We start from the raw sequence: 22,215 nt of genomic DNA, 5'->3' as shown, positions 1-22,215 counted from the left end.
ACGAGTAAAGTAAGACCACATCTTTCTTAAATAAAAGCACTTTATTATCTTCGATGTAAAGTGCATTTTATCAGCTTTTGCCATTGTTATTATGGATGATAATTTCCAATAAATGTTAAATCTGGGATATTGACAATATTTACATATTTCTCCCCAATCAGCCATAGTCTCTCACTACGCTTCACATTAGATAGATCTCTGGAATATTTCAGGGTGAGAAGAGTAAGATAAGTATCTGGCAAACTTATTGGACACTGCTTACTTCCATGGGGAAATTGGATGAGTATTATGGCGTCACCCCCGACTCATTTGCTGGTTACAACATTTCTTTTAATGTCTGTCTTATCATTCCTCCTCGTAAGACCACTTGTTCCCCAGGTGTACAGGCTAAAGCCACAACCATAGCGAGTCCATGAATGCATCAGCCCCATGTTGTCTGATCTTCAGTCCTATATCTGGGTTAGTGGTAAAATGTGAAGCGTCTTTAACGCCGAATGCAGAACACTCTGAACGGCTTTCATCAGCTGCAAGCGAGCAAACATCTGACAGAAGAGATGAGGTAGCGGCTCCTGCAAAAAAAAAATCATGAAACTTGTTTTACTGAACTGCAAACTGAAAAAAAAAAGCTATCTGTAGATAAAGCAGTGTGATATCACTCACCCCTAAAATGTGCACCCTGTTGTAGTAACAGCTGAAGTCCATACTGAGGCGGACAAGGAATTTACACACCTGAAATAAAACCAGTAGTCAATGTCTAACAATATCGGCCCTGATAACTGGGATGTTGTGCAGCTGTAAAGATGCTCTGACCCAATTAAGGGCTTATCAGCTATTGCAAAAATATAAACCTTCCATCACACCCTGATGATGCCACAGTCCCAGTAACGAGGCTCGTCCAGACGTCTGTGACGCTCGATCCAAGCATGGACTGTGTGCAGATCTCCCGCTAAATGCCTATGAGGCGGACACACACGGGTCGGGAGACCCACTGACAGTCCATGCTAGGCCCAAATTTCACAAACATCTGCATGAGTCCTTAGGAGGTGACAATGCATGTAGATATCTCCATTCACTTCTATGGAAGTTATTGAAACATGTAATTAATGAGTGATTCCCGAAATTTGGGGATCCAACTTCAGGGCCCTCCAAAGATCTAAATTGCAGGAACCAGACTTTGAGGATGGTGCATTCTTGACCTCCGCTCTATTCACTGTCTATGGGACTTCCAGAAAAAAGCAGATTGCTGTACTCCACTTTCCCAGCAGTCCTAGCTGACCATACGCACCTTAGATCCATTCAAGACAGGGCTCTGCAGAATGCTAATGTGGGATCCACAGCCCCATTCAGGGGGGTCCCACAGGTCAGAGCTGCAGCAACCAGTAATTAATCCCCTATCCTACATATAGGGATAACATACCATTTTGGGGAATTAACCTTTAAGCATGCGCGGCTGTTTCCATAATTGCTATTGCAGTAAAGCATTGCAGACACATCTTCCTCTGCCTGAATCCCTGCAGGGGGCCTCACATTCTGGTGATGGGTGCGGGTACCAGAGGTGGGCATTGCATTTATTATGACATTTACAGTGTATGCTGTAGATGAGAAAAAAAATCCTGAAAAGTGACCGTGCATTTATCATGTATAGTCACTCTGCCTAGTGGCCTCCACTTGCCTCTCGCTCATCTGGCCCTCGTGCTTCCAAGTGACCCGTCACAGTGGGGGCTCGGCGGTGTGAACCACCGCTTCCCTGTGCCGATGACTTTGTACCTATGGCCGCCCCTTGCAGGAGCGCCCGTAAAGGATGGCCTAGCCACTAAAGCATCAAATCTACAGTTACATTAAAGAATATGTTTGAAATTCTTTTGTGAAAGTAATTTAGGTCTTACCATAAGTCCCAGGTACAGCAGAGCCAGATTCATATGACAAATTCAGCCCTACTACATCTCTATGCATTTGTCAGGGTCCTGGTTGCTTTCATAGTAAGCCAGGCCAGTAGATATCTTACCGCCTCGGTGTTGGCTGTGACCCGGATCCCGGGGGAGCTCGCTGACATCTGTGCCGACTGGCGGAGCACCTCTGGGAACATCATGACATAATTAAAGAGAAGGAGCCATTCTCCCTGTGTGATGAAACAGAAGTTGTGTTCCAGCCCTAACAGGCAACCGTCCAAAACAGAACATGATCTTTGCTTTACAACTTCTGCTCCCTATAAATGACTTGTCAGACAAATAATAAACACCAGGGGGCGCCAATTTCTTTGATGGCATATGGAGTAGCGCTCTCTCACCTCTTCCCGTAGACTGGAGTAGTTGAGATCTGCAGCTGGTGGGAACTCTGGATAGGTGCCTGACAAAAGAAGGATATCTTTTATAGCCCGAACAGTCACCCACCTGCTGCCCACAAGTAGCTGACAGATACAGTACCTTGACTGACAGCACCTTTATAGCTGGCAAACATGGTGGCCAGACGGGCGCAGTTATACATCACAAATGCTCCACTTTTTGTTCCCTTGGTTGTGATGTTGGCCTCCTCCAAGTTCAGGGTCACCTTCATGGGAAACGATCAAAAAAAAAATTTAATTGTAATTTATGACTACAGAATGGATAACATGTATTCACATGTAATTGCTGTTTGTTAATGAAAAAACAAATCCCTTCCAAACGAAGGGTATACGTACCATCAAACCAACCTACCACATTAAGTGGAACCTATGTAATAAAGCTATCTCCACTATGGTACTAATATTAAAAATAAATTTTATTAAGCATAATGTTAAAGACACAATAGAATAAAATTACTACATGAAAGAAAGTGCAGAAACCAATAGTAGGGACTATGCTGCCATAGGAGATTGCAGGATAATACAAGCTGAATATAGCATATATTAATGACAGATGCCTATGTTCTGATACGGGAGTTCATGGATGAGAAGCTACCTGGTTCACCAGGACAAAGCTACATACTGAAATATCCTAAATCAGACTCCTCAAAATGCATGGCATGTGTAATTGATAGTAAAAGTATATTACCTTGCTGCTTGTATACTGCAATGGCCCCGGCGTCCCGCTGCCCCGACGCGCGTTTCGCGTTCGCTTCTTCTGGAGGCGTGTGACACGCCTCCAGAAGAAGCGAACGCGAAACGCGCGTCGGGGCAGCGGGACGCCGGGGCCATTGCAGTATACAAGCAGCAAGGTAATATACTTTTACTATCAATTACACATGCCATGCATTTTGAGGAGTCTGATTTAGGATATTTCAGTATGTAGCTTTGTCCTGGTGAACCAGGTAGCTTCTCATCCATGAACTCCCGTATCAGAACATAGGCATCTGTCATTAATATATGCTATATTCAGCTTGTATTATCCTGCAATCTCCTATGGCAGCATAGTCCCTACTATTGGTTTCTGCACTTTCTTTCATGTAGTAATTTTATTCTATTGTGTCTTTAACATTATGCTTAATAAAATTTATTTTTAATATTAGTACCATAGTGGAGATAGCTTTATTACATAGGTTCCACTTAATGTGGTAGAATGGATAACATACCAGACTGGAATTAGGTTTTTCTTTCTGCTTGTCCCACTTATTTCTGTTCACCCCCAAGCATGTACCTAGAAAGTGCTCATGGGTGAGGAATGTCCGCATACACCACTATGGAGGTATTCCTCCGCCATGGACGCACTGTATGTAGCTGTAGTCACCATTTTTGCAGTCCCTAAAGTCCCAAGTGCTGAAATTTAATACAGACCTCATTATGAAGAGCAACCCCTGCTCTCTTTTCATGAAAAAAATTAACACTTTCACAAACCAGATCTATGCGTCTCCATAGATATAGACTACAAACAAATACTGTGTAGTCCGATCCTGATCCATCTTCCCTTTCTTCTCCTGTGTCAAAGCTGTGGCTTTCCAGGGACAACTCCAAGGACAGCAGCAGAATAATAGGCAGAGCAGAACTCTCCACTGGCGTACAGTGCATTGCGAAAGTATTCGGCTCCCTGGAACTTTTCAAGCTTTTCCCACATATCATGCTTCAAACATAAAGATACCAAATGTACATTTTGGGTGAAGAATCAACAACAAGTGGAACACAATTATGAAGTTGAAATAAATTTATTGGTTATTTAAAATTTTTGTGGAAATTCAAAGAATGAAAAATGGGGCGTGCAATATTATTCGGCCCCTTTACTTTCAGTGCAGAAGTTCATTGTGGATCTCTGAATGATCCAATGTTGTCCTAAATGCCTAATGATGATAAATATAATCCACCTGTGTGTAATCAAGTCTCCGTATAAATGCACCTGCTCTGTGATAGTCTCAGGGTTCTGTTTGAAGCACAGAGAGCATCATGAAGACCAAGGAACACAACAGGCAGGTCTGTGATACTGTTGTGGAGAAGTTTAAAGCCGGATTTGGATACAAAACGATTTCCAAAACTTTAAACATCCCAAGGAGCACTGTGCAAGAGATCATATTGAAATGGAAGGAGTATCATACCACTGCAAATCTACCAAGACCCGGCCGTCCCTCTAAACTTTCATCTCAAACAAGGAGAAGACTGATCAGAGATGCAGCCAAGAGGCCCATGATCACTCTGGATGAACTGCAGAGATCTACAGCTGAGGTGGGACAGTCTGTCCATAGGACAACAATCAGTCACACACTGCACAAATCTGGCCTTTATGGAAGAGTGGCAAGAAGAAAGCCATTTCTCAAAGATATCCATAAAAAGTGTCGTTTAAAGTTTGCAACAGGCCACCTGGGAGACACCAAACGTGGAAGAAGGTGCTCTGGTCAGATGAAACCAAAATCGAACTTTTTGACAACAATGCCAAACGATATGTTTGGCGTAAATGCAACACAGCTCATCATCACCCTGAACACACCATCCCCACTGTCAGACATGGTGGTGGCAGCATCATGGTTTGGGCCTGCTTTTCTTCAGCAGGGACAGGGAAGATGGTTAAAATTGATGGGAAGATGGATAGAGCCAAATACAGGACCATTCTTGAAGAAAACCTGTTGGAGTCTGCAAAAGACCTGAGACTGGGACGGAGATTTGTCTTCCAACAAGACAATGATCCCAAACATGAAGCAAAATCTACAATGGAATGGTTCACAAATAAACGTGTCCAGGTGTTAGAATGGCCAAGTCAGAGTCCAGACCTCAATCCAACCGAGAATCTGTGGAAAGAGCAGAAAACTGCTGATCACAAACGATCTCCATCAAACCTCACTGAGCTCGAGCTGTTTGCCAAGGAAGAATGGGCGAGAATTTCAGTCTCTCGATGTACAAAACTGATAGAGACCTACCCCAAGAGACTTGTAATCACAGCAAAAGGCAGCGCAACAAAGTATTAAAGTTACAGGGGACGAATAATCTTGCACGCCCCACGTTTCAGTTTTTGAATTTCCACAAAAATTTAAAACCACCAATAAATTTCGTTCAACTTCACAATTGTGTTCCACGTGTTGTTGATTCTTCACCAAAAATTTACATTTGGTATCTTTATGTTTAAAGCATGATATGTGGGAAAAGGTTGAAAAAGTTCCAGGGGGCCCGAATACTTTTGCAAGGCACTGTAGCTTATTATATATTTACACATGCACACATACATATAATGCTTTCCAGGACTATATTACCTGAGAGCGATGAGGAGTTGCCATTAACTCAAACTTGACTGCAGCTGAGGTCAGAGAGTTGATCATTTCCTCCCAGCTCTCACCTAGACATAAAACAAGGACATGAGCCGTGACATCACACATCGACAGATGACATCATCAGTAAACAGCTCTCTGATTGCTGGACGTTACAAGCCGTCGCCTGCAGAGCTAATGTTGCACAGAAGTCTCTCTATGTAAGATACAGATGTGATAACTAAACGTTCGGCTGCATTCACACATCTACTATATAATTGTCTAAGGGCACTTCCGTCTGTCCTTCTGTCTGTAACGGTTATTCGTTCGCTGATTGGTCTCGGCAGCTGCCTGTCATGGCTGCCGCGACCAATCAGCAACGCGCACAGTCCGGAAGAAAATGGCTGCTCCTTACTCCCCGCACTCACTGCCCGGCGCCCGCATACACCCCTCCGCTCACACAGGGTTAATGGCAGCGGTAACGGACTGCGTTATGCCGCGGGTAACGCACTCCGTTACCGCCGCTATTAACCCTGTGTGACCAAGATTTACTATTGACGCAGCCTATGCAGCGTCAATAGTAAAAGGATCTAATGTTGTAAAAAATTAAAAATCATTATATACTCACCTTCCGATGCCTTGCCCGCTCCTCGCCACCCTCCAGTACCCGCTCTGTGCAAGCAGTAGATTCCGGTACCACTTAGCGCATGGCAGAAGGACCTGCCATGACGTCACGGTCATGTGACCGCGGCGTCATCACAGGCCGTGCGCCTGCGCGAACAGGACCTGCCGTGACGTCACGGTCATGTGACCGCGGCGTCAGCACACCCAAGGACCTCAAGCTGCAGCCTGTACCGCGCAGCACAGGCGACAGAACTACAGTATGGTGAGTATGTACGCACTACAAGGGGACTTCGGATCGGAAGGTGAGTATGTTTATTTTTTTATTTTTTAACCTGTCACTTACATGACTGGGCAATATACTACGTAGCTTGACAATGGGCTACGTCACTGGGCAATATACTACGTGACTGTGCAATATACTACGTGGCTGGGCAATATACTACGTGGCTGGGCAATATACTACGTGGCTGGGCAATATACTACGTGGCTCTGGACAATATACTACGTGACTGGGCAATATACTACCTGGCTGGGCAATATACTACGTGGCTGGGCAATATACTACGTGGCTGGGCAATATACTACGTGGCTCTGGACAATATACTACGTGACTGGGCAATATACTACCTGGCTGGGCAATATACTACGTGGCTGGGTAATATACTACGTGGCTGGGCAATATACTACGTGGCTCTGGACAATATACTACGTGACTGGGCAATATACTACCTGGCTGGGCAATATACTACGTGGCTGGGCAATATACTACGTGGCTGGACAATATACTACGTGGCTCTGGACAATATACTACGTGACTGGGCAATATACTACCTGGCTGGGCAATATACTACGTGGCTGGGCAATATACTACGTGGCTGGGCAATATACTACGTGGCTGGGCAATATACTACGTGGCTGGGCAATATACTACGTGGCTGGGCAATATACTACGTGGCTGGGCAATATACTACGTCGCTGGGCAATATACTACGTCGCTGGGCAATATACTACGTGAGCATACATATACTAGAATACCCGATGCGTTAGAATCGGGCCACCATCTAGTCCATTCTATAAACAGACAGAACAGTGACCCGGAGAGAGTCATTCATCCATACTCGCACCAGTTTTAAACACGGATCCATATTTCCAATCCGTGAGACTCGGAGCGTGTCCTATTCTCATCGGTTTTGTGAATCATACTCGACCACTGAAGTCTATGGCGCTCCGTATAAAACTAATTAACCTTTGTACTACAGTGACGCATCGGTGTCTCATCCGACATAACTGATCCAATGAATAAATGAAAGTTTACACCTTCAGTTTTTAAAAAAGTAATAAAAAAATGGATGGAAGACTGTTGATGCGAGAGATAAACTGTCTGTTTTTGATGGATTTAAGAAAGGAAATATACGTGTGAATGCGGGCTTACAAAGAGGAAAAATGCATCGTTTACAACCTTGAACACTTTCCCCATATTTCATGACTGATGCTTCCAGCATCTGAGATTTCCGCAGCCTGGGGAAAACAATTGGAAAGAATGACCATGAGATACAGCAATTAGTCGCCATGTTAATAATATAGATCTGGAAAAAAAATAGCATTTTAAATAATGTGCAGCACTCCCTTAGCAAGCTGCAGAGCGTCCATCCTTCTGTTCCCCAACGCATATACACTGTGTGGAGAAAAGTATAGGACCACATGTATTGACCACTGAAATCCGTTCTCAACATAAGCACAAATACTGCTCTCCGCCGGGAGCTGCATGCAGCCGTACATCACCAAGCACAATACTGAGCATTGGATGGAGTTGTGTAAAGTCGCCACCACTGGACTCTGGAGGGGACGTGTTCTGTGCATTGACGGATCGCACTTCTCTATCTGGCGTCTGATGGAGGAGTCTGGGTTTGGTGATTCCAGGAGGATGTCACCCCCTGACTGCATTGTGCCCCCTGTACAGATGGCGGAGGGGGATAAAGCTATGGGCTGTTATCAGGGTCAGCCTCAGCCTTAGTTCCAGTAAAGGGAAATCTTATTGCTTCAGCACAAGACATTGTGGACAATTGTAGCCTCCAGCTTTGTGGGAACAGTTCGGGAAGACCCTTTTTTGCTCCCGATGACTGTGCCCACAGACATAGGGGGTTTGGTGGAAGAACATGAGCGACAGCACAGGGCCTTGACTCAGCCCCATCCAACACCTTTGGGATTAATTAGACCAGAGATTGTGAGTCAGGCCTCTCCTCAAAATCAGGGTTTGACCTCATGAATTCTCTTCTGGGTGAAAGAGCAAAAATTCCCACAAACGCCTCCAAAATCTTGTGGAAATCCTTCCCAGAAGAGCGGAGCCGTTCTATATCTGCTGAAGCGTGACTCCATATTAATGTCTATGGATGTAGAACGGAAGCTCAGAAGAGCTCCTGGAGGGGGGGGTTTGGGGTTACACTTTTCTCCATATAGTGTACCTGTGAAAATCTGAACTACTTTTTGCCACCACCAGAGGGCAGACTGTATACATTTTTCTCAGCCATAGATGGATTATCCCCTTATTACAGGACCACCATTACCGGATATACACAGACAGGAGAGGTGAGGTGAGGTAGTAACACTGATCTGTAATGATAGTGTGTCCTCAACACATCACTTTAGAAGAACTTACTGAAAGTACTGAGAGCAGCCGATGCGTGTTGCAGAGTTGAGCGCATTTACAGGACCACATATCAGATGCTTCTGGAAAATAAGCAACAGTAACATCAGATCTATGATACACAGGAGCAACTGAACCCTAATCCCTTTTATTGAGTTTGTCCTAATTTGCTGAGCAGAGCTGCAGTGTAAAGCATGAGGGATGGACAGTACAGTCTGAGACACTAAGGGTTATTTCACACGGCCTCAGGATAACAGTAGACATTGCAGCTGTGCAAACAGCAGTGACTGGTGAACAGCGAGACCCCTACTAGTGCATGCTATCCCTCTCTATGGGAATTCCCTGTATACCAGGTCCTGGTAATATGTGGGAACATCTGTACACATCCTCACAATCCACATTTCCTGGTCTGCTCTACTACAGTATTATACAGGGCTGACTTGACTCAGGAAACTGAGCCCCTGTAATCTCAGAGCAGGATCAGGAGCTGTAACTGCAGGAAGTGTCTCATCCCCAGCTCAAATTAACCCTGTGCCTCCAGAATAGACATTTCTATAGAAGACAGAACACAAGTATTGCTCACGTCTGTAGTTCTTTGCAAGCTGTAGCCGAACTAAAGCTCCCAGCACAACAGCAAGTTTCATTTTTTTCTGTATTTCATCTGGATGGAAAATAAATTACAAAAGGGGCACTTAGGTAGCGCGGAATATAAAACTCTACACAAGAGCCCTCATTGGGTGCTCAGGTGAACCCCACCTTGATAATCTAGACTCTCCATTACTTTCAGCCAATAACTTGTGAGAATCGGGCATCAACATATCACACATAGCAAAATCTTAGATAAAGTTGTGCTGGCACTTATGGGGGCATTGTACCCGGGACTCAAAGTCACTGTGGCTGAATATATGGGGCCTCTTGGGGAGCAAGTGATAAGTCTGCTGCGGCATCCATGTTGTTCATCTTTAGAGGGTAATAATCTTTGATTTGTGAGTACCTGAGTGACATCTCCATTGCTGGGTACTATCAACCTCCAGAGAAGGTCCAGTTTCTGCTGATGGAACTCTTCCTCGCTACTGACGATGTGTAACACCATACCATGGAATGTCTGCTGAAAATGTGCAAAAATCTTAATTATGAGAATATTCAGAATGGTAAGAACAGGGCATCTAGAGGAAGCTTGTATCATTACTTACCATTGCCTCCAAGACTGATCTCTGCAACCTTGCCACATGCTGTAGATCATCTTCATCCACTACATAAGGAAATTATTGTGAGAGGTTTGGCAGACATACTGGGTTCTAAGAGATTATATTATGTGCGTAATATATATTACGTGGCTGGGCAATATATTACGTGACTGGGCAATATACTACGTGGACATGCATATTCTAGAATTCCCGATGCGTTAGAATCGGGCCACCATCTAGTATATATATATATATAACACAATGGTGCTTATTACATTGTTGGTTGTGGTTGCAGTACTCCGTACGACCAGCAGATGTCACAACAACATAAAGTTCAATATGAGCTGAATTAAAAAGGGAGACTCCTACTGGCAGTGCCTGGTACTGCAATCACAGCTAAACAAATTGTTACATTAGGTGATAAAGCAATATGGACCACATTTTAATAAAGCGGTGAAGTCCCCCTTATGAGGCTCTAATCTGATTCTGGTTTACCAGTAAAGAAGTCTAGATTCGGGTCATATCCTCGCAGGCATATGTTGTGCTTCTCTGCCCAGTTTTTGAGTAGCACACAGAGTACACCAGGTGCAGAGTCCACATGTCTATCATCTTGGATATAGTCCCTTAAGAAGTCCTTAAAACTTGAAACAGTATCTTCTAGAGATGCTGCATCGTCTGAACAAGGCCAGGAGATCCCCAGATGACTCAGGAATTCATCCACCTCCTTACAGAGCCTGGCAGGGACCAGGGATACTTGTTTTCTAAAAAATAAATACAAAAATTGCAGGTTATGAGCTCCTGCAGGTGGAAACCCAGTGCTGAATTCAGCTCCAGATGGGAATGGAGTATAAGGGATGAACTGACCCCTTTAAGGTGAGGACTTTGGCCAGGTGATCGGCTACTAGGACAGCTCTCAGGTGGCTCAGCCGCAGCGTGTCCAGGCTCCTACAGCCGTGCAGCGGGGCACAGTTCAGGATCACAATGTCCTGTCCATCATCTACAGAGGGAAGAGGTTGGAGATACGGAGAGAAGTCTTGGAGAACGCGACGGAAAACGGCAGGTCTGTCCAACTGAACGACAAGTCCGGCCTCAGACTGCAGACATGTCTTCACCGGGGCGGCCAGAGACGTCAGCGACTGTACAAGATCCGCAGGCACCTGGAAAATCCAAGAAAAGAAGTAAAGGACAAGTCATTACAAGAACTGCCAGATACACGGCATTGCATGGGATGGGCTTAGATACACAGACTTCGAAGTATCACATTAGATAGGCTTAGATACACTGGTATCATATAGGATAGGCTTAGATACACTGTGCAGCAGTATCATATAGGATAGGCTTAGATACAATGCAGCTGTATCATATAGGATTAGATACAATGGTGCAGCGGTATCATATAGGACAGGCTTAGATACAATGGTGCTGCTGTATCATATAGGATAGGCTTAGATACACTGTGCAGCAGTATCATATAGGATAGGCTTAGATACACTGGTGAAGCGGTATCATATAGGATAGTCTTAGATACAATGGTGCAGCAGTATCATATAGGATAGGCCTAGATACAATGCAGCTGTATCATATAGGATAGGCTTAGATACACTGGTGCAGCGGTATCATATAGGATGGGCTTAGATACACTGGTGCAGCTGTATCACATTAGATAGGCTTAGATACACTGGTGCAGCGGTATCATATAGGATAGGCTTAGATACACTGGTGCAGCGGTATCATATAGGATAGGCTTAGATACACTGGTGCAGCGGTATCATATAGGATAGGCTTAGATACACTGGTGCAGCGGTATCATATAGGATAGGCTTGGATACACTGGTGCAGCGGTATCACATATGCTGGGTTTAGATACACTGGTGCAGCGGTATCACATATGCTGTGTTTAGATACACCGACACACTCCGCAGACGGCACAACACATTACAATAAGGTGGAATCAGGCTGCACGGGGTCACACAATCTGATGGGGTCGCACAATCTGATGGAGTCGCGGGTCTTTCCCCTCCATTGAAGTCAATTTTAAATTCCAAAACGTTTCACGACTTTCAGTGCACAGCGCAGCTCTGATCACACAAATGTCTCCTCATGTGACACAGAAATCTGCATCCACCAGTAACTGATAAACAAGCCGCAGCCGGGAGCCGATGACAGCCATGTGACCTGCACGCACCTCTCCATCCGGGAAGCTTCTCTTCAGCGCTCCCCGGGGCACTAGGAAGTCTCTGCTCCTCAGGTTCTTCTGGCTGCTTTCTTTGAACCATACAGTGGAGGGCGCACAGGAGCCCACCAGCGCGTCACCCAGGATCCGCAGGGCCTCCGATACCCACACTGGTCCGGAACCGCAGGGCTCTGCCTCCATGCCGGAATGTAAGATACCGGAACCCTTCTTTCCTTACCTATTTGTCATACGGAACAAAATATGTGTAGCACCAAAGGCCTGTGGCAGGATGTGACGTCGCTTTTATTTTTTTGCTATCAAATCTGTTGCGTTTACTTTACACACTTTTCTGACTCCACAGTGCGCATGTCAGCGAGAGAGCGTGCAGAGAGGCTGCTTAGGAATTAGTCACCCATGAATGTCTGATTGGAGGGGTTCCACGAAAATTTGACCCCACTAATTGTGAAAATAAGGTGGCGGACCTAGTGAATTCATTCACTATTATTGCTGCTCCTTGTGCTATTGAGAAATTGAATTGGAAACGCTATGTGTGTAGCATGGGGACTTATCCCTGAGATGGGCATACCTCCCAACTTTTGAAGATGGGAAAGAGGGACAAAGTTTGCGGCGCGCGAAGCGCGCCGCGGCAAATTTTAGGCCACGCCTCTGACCACACCCATTCATAATTAGTCACACCCATATCCACGTCCCAAGCACACCCATTTAGCACTGCTGATCACACTGTTTCATATACAATAGTTATAAACAAAAAAATATGGCCACACAGTGCTCCATACTGTATAATGACCACACATGATGCCCCATACTGTATAATGGCCACACATGACGCTCCATACTGTATAATGAACACACATGACGCTCCATACTGTATAATGACCGCACATGATGCTCCATACTGTATAATGACCGCACATGATGCTCCATACTGTATAATGAACACACATGACGCTCCATACTGTATAATGACCGCACATGATGCTCCATACTGTATAATGAACACACATGACGCTCCATACTGTATAATGACCGCACATGATGCTCCATACTGTATACTGACCGCACATGATGCTCCATACTGTATAATGACCGCACATGATGCTCCATACTGTATAATGGCCGCACATGATGCTCCATACTGTATAATGACCGCACATGATGCTCCATACTGTATAATGGCCGCACATGATGCTCCATACTGTATAATGACCACACATGATGCTCCATACTGTATAATGACTGCACATGATGCTTCATACTGTATAATGAACACACATGACGCTCCATACTGTATAATGACCGCATGCATACTGTATAATGGCCGCACATGATGCTCCATACTGTATAATGAACGCACATGATGCTCCATACTGTATAATGACCGCACATGATGCTCCATACTGTATAATGACCGCACATGATGCCCCATATTGTATAATGACCGCACATGATGCTCCATACTGTATACTGGCTGCACATGATGCTCCATATTGTATAATGACCGCACATGATGCTCCATACTGTATACTGGCTGCATATGATGCTCCATACTGTATAATGAACACACATGATGCTCCATACTGTATAATGGCCACACATGATGCTCCATATTGTATAATGACCGCACATGATGCTCCATACTGTATAATGACCGCACATGATGCTCCATACTGTATACTGGCCGCACATGATGCTCCATACTGTATAATGACCGCACATGATGCTCCATACTGTATAATGACCGCACATGATGCTCCATACTGTATACTGGCTGCACATGATGCTCCATACTGTATAATGACTGCACATGATGCTCCATATTGTATAATGACCGCACATGATGCTCCATACTGTATACTGGCTGCACATGATGCTCCATACTGTATAATGAACACACATGATGCTCCATACTGTATAATGGCCACACATGATGCTCCATATTGTATAATGACCGCACATGATGCTCCATACTGTATAATGACCGCACATGATGCTCCATACTGTATACTGGCCGCACATGATGCTCCATACTGTATAATGACCGCACATGATGCTCCATACTGTATAATGACTGCACATGATGCTCCATACTGTATACTGGCTGCACATGATGCTCCATACTGTATAATGACTGCACATGATGCTCCATATTGTATAATGACCGCACATGATGCTCCATACTGTATACTGGCTGCACATGATGCTCCATACTGTATAATGAACACACATGATGCTCCATACTGTATAATGGCCACACATGATGCTCCATATTGTATAATGACCGCACATGATGCTCCATACTGTATACTGGCTGCACATGATGCTCCTTACTGTATAATGACTGCACATGATGCTCCATATTGTATAATGACCACACATGATGCTCCATACTGTATACTGGCTGCACATGATGCTCCATATTGTATAATGACCGCACATGATGCTCCATACTGTATAATGACTGCACATGATGCTCCATACTGTATAATGACCCCACATGATGCTCCATACTGTATTATGGCCACAGTTCTCCATACTGTATAATGACATACAGGCACGTAGCTCACACACACACAGCTCACACACGCACGCAGCTCACACACATGCAGCATCACACACACACAGTATCACACATACACACGCAGCATCACAAACGCAGCTCACAAACACATGCAGCTTTGACACAAATGCATCACACATGCAGCCATCACACACACACGCAGTCATCACACACACACGCAGCCATCACACACACACACGCAGCCATCACACACACACGCAGTCATCACACACACACACGCAGTCATCACACACACGCAGCCATCACACACACGCAGCCATCACACACACACACGCAGCCATCACACACACACGCAGCCATCACACACACACGCAGCCATCACACACACACACACGCAGCCATCACACACATGCAGCCATCACACACACCCAGCCATCACACACACCCAGCCATCACACACACACACACCCAGCCATCACACACACACACACACCCAGCCATCACACACACACACTCAGCCATCACACACACACACACACCCAGCCATCACACACACACACGCAGCCATCACACACACATGCAGCCATCACACACACACACACGCAGCCATCACACACACCAGATACCTCATACACACATGACACACACACAAATGCAGCATCACACATCTCACACACACACACACATCACACACACACACAATCTCCTCTGTGGTGCAGGGGCGGCTGATCTGTCCATGTGCAGCTCTTCAGTTTCTCCGGCTGCTCACAGCTCTGCACTGTCCCGGCACCTCCCCCGTCTCTCCTTCTCTGCCGGGATAGCAGCTAAGAGCAGGAGACGCCAGAGCTCTGTGCACACACCTCAGGTAGTGAGTCGCTGACCTCTCATCTTGATCGCTGCTGGCTCTCTTCCTCAGCGTGGCAGCGCCGCACACACAGGGGGCGGGGGCGGGGGCGGGGGCGGGGGAGGGATCGGTCGGGAGGAGACCCAGCATGTATAAGAAAAAAAAAACAGCCACAAACCTAATCGGGCTCTCTCTACGTCCCGGAAGTGGGCGGGGCTTCACCGGCGGCCGCAAATTCGGGATTTTAAATGCCCGAAGCGGGACAGCGGGACCCCGGTGCCAAAGCGGGACTGTCACGCTGAAATCGGGACGGTTGGGAGGTATGGATGGGGGGATGTGTTCAGCTTCCAGTTATTTTTTAGGCCTGATGTGTTATCCACTTCTTGAACAAGGGCCGCTGCAGGTCTATGTGTCCCAGGGTGAGAGCAGGGCCGGCTCCAGGACTATGTGGCCCTTGGGTGACAGCAGGGTCGGCTCCAGGACTATGTGGCCCTTGGGTGACAGCAGGGCCGGCTCCAGGTCTATGTGGCCCTTGGGTGAGATCAGGGCCGGCTCCAGGTCTATGTGATCCCTGGGTGAGAGCAGGGCCAGCTCCAGGTCTATGTGTCCCAGGGTGAGAGCAGGGCCGGCTACAGGTCTATGTGTCCCAGGGTGAGAGCAGGGCCGGCTACAGGTCTATGTGGCCCTTGGGTGACAGCAGGGCCGCCTCCAGGTCTATGTGGCCCTTGGGTGAGAGCAGGGCCGGCTCCAGATCTATGTGGCCCTTGGGTGACAGCAGGGCCGGCTACAGGTCTATGTGGCCCTTGGGTGACAGCAGGGCCGGCTCCAGGTCTATGTGGCCCTTGGATGAGAGCAGGGCCGGCTCCAGGTCTATGTGGCCCTTGGATGAGAGCAGGGCCGGCTCCAGGTCTATGTGGCCCTTGGGTGAGAGCAGGGCCGGCTCCAGGTCTATGTGGCCCTTGGGTGAGAGCAGGGCCGGCTACAGGTCTATGTGGCCCTTGGATGAGAGCAGGGCCGGCTACAGGTCTATGTGGCCCTTGGGTGAGAGCAGGGCCGGCTACAGGTCTATGTGGCCCTTGGGTGACAGCAGGGCCGGCTCCAGGTCTATGTGGCCCTTGGGTGAGAGTCCCAGTGGGCCCCTCTTTTTGCTTTTTCCTAATCATATAACTTTTCCTTTTTTTAAGTCAATAGTTGCATCAGGATATTTTATTTTTATCATCACCATTTTGGGGTCCGTATGACTTTCTGATCTCATATTTTGGGGAGGCAAAGGGACCTAGTGATCACCACCTACCACCATTGAATTCAAGAACTTTACTGCATAGAAATAAATCTCACCTTCAAAGTGGAGCAGGATCGTTTTGCCACATATCTCCAATTCAGTTTTGTACTTTTAACCTACAGTAGATTCATATCGGTTCCATAGCGCGAGACTATACAAGTTTTTACATTGTTACAGTATAACAAGCACAGGGGCAGATTGTGCCTTTAGTTTGTGCGGCTTTATTTTACAGAGTAGACCCTTTTTTGTAGGGGAAGCCCTGGTGCTTTTATTTTATGAAATTAACTTTATTCCCTAGAATGTAGCCATGCTGCAGTTCCCTGCACAGCCTGTGGCAAGGGTGTCGCTGTATAGAAAATAAAACGAAAATTGACAGAAGTGCGGCGTCCCCTTTATTCTTAAAGAGAATATGTTACCCCCTGGGATATATATGACCTATTAATATGGACTTACAGGTAATAGAAATGTTACACTAGTCCTACCTGTATGCCTCATATTAATGGTCTTGTTATTATATTCTGTCTGTATGCTAATGATTTCTTCCAGGCTCCGGGGCGTGCGGTGCCTGGAATAAATCCCTGCCTCCTGTCTTCATTGTAATACTAACCCCCTCCCATGCACGTCATTTATGGCGCCGGAATCCCGCACCTGCGCCCTGCACTCCCTCAAAAATCTATACCTCTTCCTCCCTTTTATTGGCTCTTTATTCAGTGATCTTCTGCACAGGCGCTGGCGGCTTCCGGTCCAGTGACCTGCGGCATGCACGACGATAATGTCCTCTCCCCTCTTCCTCTCTGCATAGTCATCACTACATACACATGGTTCCTAGCGATGACAATAGCTCATATACGTCCAGGGGGTGACAGATTCCCTTTTAAGATCAGGTTTCCCATATTCCACAATTGCTAGTAAAACAGTTGTCTCTACAGTTTTATGCAATCGGCCATTGCTCGAGACTCCAGAGCAAGTGATTACCAATATTGGAGGGACTTGGTAAATATAGAAAATCCCCATCCCCCTCCAGTGATATATATTCTATTTTTTTTTTTTAAATATAGCACTTTAATTTAGAGAATGTCATGCTGTTTGCTCACACGTTTAATTTAAGAGGTTTTTTTTTTATTATTGTTGGCACCTACCGTATCTTAACGTTTATCACTGTATATCATCTGCTCACATGTGAGGTTATGTGGGGACAGAATGCAAATATGTCTTCACCTTAGGGGCTTATGCACACAGTTGAGAAGTACAAAGATGTAAAGTGTTCATGTACAGCCAAATAGATCACAAGGAAGTCACAGTCTCTCGCGATTTACATTGTACGGTATGAGGCAAAGACACCTGCAACCAAAGATCCATCAGATTTATATTATTGCCGACAGACCCGTCATGGTCTTATGTTTCCTGCCACAATCATTAGTTGCAATGTCACAGTGTAACATTACAATCCTCAAATCTCTTTATAGCTCGAGTCTTAACTGATAATTCCCAAGTTAGTAAGTTATTTATCCCTTATGCATATATTCAAGGATAACTTACCGTTCATCAGATGTGAATGCAATCACTGGAAACCTCCAGCATTTTTGATAATGGGACCATAAAACCTGGGAACCGAACTGTGTCTCGAATAGAGCGGAGGTTCGCATGCTCAGCCGTCCCATCGACAGTGCCATTAACAATGAATGGAGCGGAGTTTGAACACCTCTGCTCCTTTAGGCTATGTGCACACGTATAATGGTCCACTGCAGATTTTTCCGCAGCGGATTTGATAAATCTGCAGGGCAAAACTGCTGCGTTTTTGCTGCAGATTTATTGCGGATTTACCGCGGTTTTTCTGCGGTTTTCACTGCGGTTTTCCATAGGAGCAGCTGTAAAACCGCTGTGGAATCCGCAGAAAGAAGTGACATGATGTAAACCACTGCGTTTCCGCTGGTTTTTTTCCGCAGCATGTGCACAGCGTTTTTTGTTTCCCATAGGTTTAAATTGTAATGTAAACTCATGGGAAACTGCTGCGGACCCACAGCTGCGGATCCGCAGCGTTTTCCGCAGCGTGAGCACATACCCTTATAGTGGGGATGCAGAGCCCAGTCTTCAGAATCATATTCTCGAGAATGCAGCAGGATACCCAGTGATAAGTAAGTTCCCTCCGATCATATGGATAAGGAATAACTTACTATCTTGGAAATTACGCCCTTAATATACAGGATCCCCCTGATCATGGATAATGATGGCTCCTAATAAAAGACAATGTGTTTAACCTTATTCACATCTGCCAGGTAGGTCGTATTGAATTTGTTTTTGCTCCTGGCTGTGAGCAGTGATCTCTCAGCACATGACTGTGATTTAAGGGTACGCTCACACAGAGGTTTTAACACGGGAAACACCAAAAACTTATTTTCAAAGGAATCTGCTGCTGAAAACTGTGGCCTGAACTTTCTACCATGAATTTGCAGTTTGATCTACTCTGGGTCCACAAAAAAATCAAGACTTTTTTTTAATAACACTGTAGTATAGCTGGTGATCTGTTGAGCAGAATAAGCCGGGGGCAAGTAATGGGCCCAATGCAACGGGCCCAATGCAACTGGGGCACTTACTCCGCCATGTGCGCACTGCATGTATGGGGTTGTGCTCAGGGGCTCAGCCTGCTCCATACAGCGCCGGCGCTGCCTGGGTTGTACAGACGGCACCTGAGTCTAACTTTTATGATCAGGGCCAGCCCACATTACATCAGTTTAACCCTTTAGATGGCACTATCAATGGTGACAGCAGCATTTAGGATGTTGGGGTTCTGATGACATTGATATATACCATATTTGTTATGTGTCACTACCCTTTTCCCATAACGTCGATAAAAATAACTTTTTGGTATCACTGCATGCAGAACTGTCCAAACTAATAATATTTATCCTATACAGTGAAATTTGAAACGGGATTTAAAAATTCGAAATGGCAGAATCACTTTTTTTTCAGTTTGACTCCCCCCAAAAAAATCAGAAAGTCATATGGACCCCAAAAGGGTAATGAAAAAAACTATAGGTTGTACTGCAAAAAAACAAACCCTAATACAACTCTACTGACCAGAAATAAAAGAGCCCTAGCTCTAGGAAAACAAGTTTGAAAAATCAAAAGAGAAGAGAGCCCTGCTGGCACTAACATGTACTATATATATATATATATATATATATATATATATATATATATATATATATATATATACAGTTTGTATGTATGTGTGTGTGCGTATGTGTAATATAAATAAATATATATATTTTTTGTTTTCTTTTTGTGTGTATACGTATATATAGTGGCATTTAAAACCTTGAGCAACCCTGGTAAAAATCACTGTTATTGTGAACAGTTAAGCAAATTGAAGATTATTATTATTATTATTATTATTATTTATTGTTATAGCGCCATTTATTCCATGGCGCTTTACAAGTGAGGAGGGGTATACATAATAAAAACAAGTACAATAATCTTGAACAATACAAGTCATAACTGGTACAGGAGGAGTGAGGACCCTGCCCGCGAGGGCTCACAATCTACAAGGGATGGGTGAGGATACAGTAGGTGAGGATAGAGCTGATCGTGCAGCGGTTGGTTGATCGGTGGTTACTGCAGGTTGTAGGCTTGTCGGAAGAGGTGGGTCTTCAGATTCTTTTTGAAGGTGAAATTATCTCTGAAAAGGCTAAAGTTAAAGGTGATACAAAGAAAATATATTTTAGTAAAAAAATATATAGCAGTTTTGTACGTGTTAAATTTCAAAAAGGAATAAAAAATGTCATTTTTTTAATTCTTAAAATTACAAAAAGGAAAATGGACCAGTGCAAAAGTTTGGGCACCCTTAGAGATTTGTTTGCTCAATAACTTTGACCAAGGTGTCAGACCTTAATTAGCCTGTTGGGATTATGGCTTCTTCACTATGATCGTTAGGTGATGCAAATTTCCCAGCTTTATAAAAACCCAGCCTCCTCTAACCTTGTGCCAACAACCAGCAGCCATGGGTTCTTCTAAGCAGCTGCCTAGCACTCTATTACAAATTAACCATAATTCTGCAGCTTTGACGTACAACAGTCATCAATGCAGAAAATCTGAATACAACAAGATGCTAAAACGAACATAGTTATAGTCAATGTACATATAAAGCAGGAGAAGACTGGCAGAAGATAACAAAGTGCTTTCCTCAGTTCAAAATGTAATTAACTAATGGCCGTTAACAGGAACTGTGGAGGCCAAGATAAAGTCCGGAAGACCAAGCAGAATTTCAGAGAGAGCTGCACGTAGGATTGCTAGAGAGACAAATCGGAACCTCCGCTTAGCTGCAAAAGACCTTCAGAAAGATTTTGCAGACTCTGAAGTTGTGGTACATTGTTCTACTGTTCAGAGACACCAGCACAAATATGGTCTTCATGGAAGAGTCATCAGAAGAAAACCTCTCCTGTATCCTCACCATAAAAGTCAGCATCAGAAGTATGCAAAAGAACATCTAAACAAGCCTGATGCATTTTGGAAACAAGTCCTGTGGAACAGGGAGGTTAAAATAGAACTCCTTGGCCACAATGATCAGAGGTATGTGTGGAGAAAAAAAGGACACAGAATATCTCGCCAACCATTAGGCATGGGGGTGGATCAATCATGCTTTTATGTCGTGTTGCAGCCAATGGCACAGGGAAGATTTCACGGGTAGAGGGAAGAATGGATTCAATTAAATTTCAACAAATTATTGATGTAAACATAACACCATATGTAAAAAAGAGGAAGAGGCTGGCTTCTACAAATAGAGAATGATCCTAAACACACGTCACAATCCACAATAGACAACCTCAAAAGGTGCAAGCTGAAGGTTTTACAATGGCCCTCACAGTCCCCTAATCTGAACACCATTGAAAGTCTGTGGCTAGACCTCAAGATAGCAGAGGATGTAAGACTCTAAAGACTCTTGTCTGGCTACAAAAAGCGTTTACAAGCTGTGATACTTGCAAAAGATGGTGCTACTAGGTACTAACCATGCAGTGTGGACAAACTTTCCCAATCGGCTTATTTTTCTTTTTGTAATTTTTAAAATGTAAAAGATTGAAAAAAGAAATGCATTATATATATATATATATATATATATATATATATATATATATATATATATATATATATATCTTTTAGAGATCATTTCATCTTCAACTTGCTTAACTATTCGCAATAACAGTAATTTTGACCAGGGTGCCCAAACTTTTACATGCCACTGTATTCTTTCATCGTCATAGGTATGCACAGATCACTGACATTTAACT

General features: G+C 44.8%; 2 protein-coding genes across 5 annotated transcripts in view; one reads left to right on the top strand and one right to left on the bottom strand.

Annotated features, from left to right (window-relative positions):
- Positions 1 to 28: 28 nt before the first annotated feature.
- DALRD3 (DALR anticodon binding domain containing 3) lies at positions 29 to 12,530 on the bottom strand. Of its 4 annotated transcripts, none has more exons than XM_077276464.1 (13): positions 12,278 to 12,530; positions 10,957 to 11,249; positions 10,588 to 10,853; positions 10,099 to 10,157; positions 9,900 to 10,013; positions 8,918 to 8,988; positions 7,721 to 7,779; positions 5,644 to 5,726; positions 2,424 to 2,547; positions 2,288 to 2,346; positions 2,006 to 2,119; positions 661 to 729; positions 29 to 569 (listed from the first exon to the last, which is right to left on the bottom strand). In XM_077276464.1, exons 1-13 carry the CDS (start codon positions 12,464 to 12,466, stop codon positions 450 to 452), a joined length of 1,620 nt encoding a protein of 539 aa, XP_077132579.1. In that variant the 5' UTR covers positions 12,467 to 12,530; the 3' UTR covers positions 29 to 449. The 4 variants fall into 4 exon arrangements, with proteins under 4 accessions (XP_077132579.1, XP_077132582.1, XP_077132581.1 ...); XM_077276467.1 differs by having other exon boundaries at positions 8,918 to 8,985; positions 12,278 to 12,499; XM_077276466.1 differs by having other exon boundaries at positions 9,900 to 10,010; positions 12,278 to 12,499.
- Positions 12,350 to 22,215, top strand: part of NDUFAF3 (NADH:ubiquinone oxidoreductase complex assembly factor 3) — a 67,105-nt gene continuing 57,239 nt past the window's right edge. Inside the window, exon 1 of the mRNA XM_077276471.1 lies at positions 12,350 to 12,474. Within this exon, the coding sequence (XP_077132586.1) occupies positions 12,465 to 12,474 (10 nt within the window). The 5' untranslated portion in view covers positions 12,350 to 12,464. The remainder of the gene's footprint in view (positions 12,475 to 22,215) is intronic.

The sequence above is a fragment of the Ranitomeya variabilis genome, chromosome 8 (genome assembly GCF_051348905.1).
Source record: "Ranitomeya variabilis isolate aRanVar5 chromosome 8, aRanVar5.hap1, whole genome shotgun sequence".
Classification (NCBI taxonomy): Eukaryota; Metazoa; Chordata; class Amphibia; order Anura; family Dendrobatidae; genus Ranitomeya; species Ranitomeya variabilis.
The sequence above is the reverse complement of the archived record's forward strand: the minus strand, read 5'-3'. Positions and strand labels throughout refer to the sequence as shown.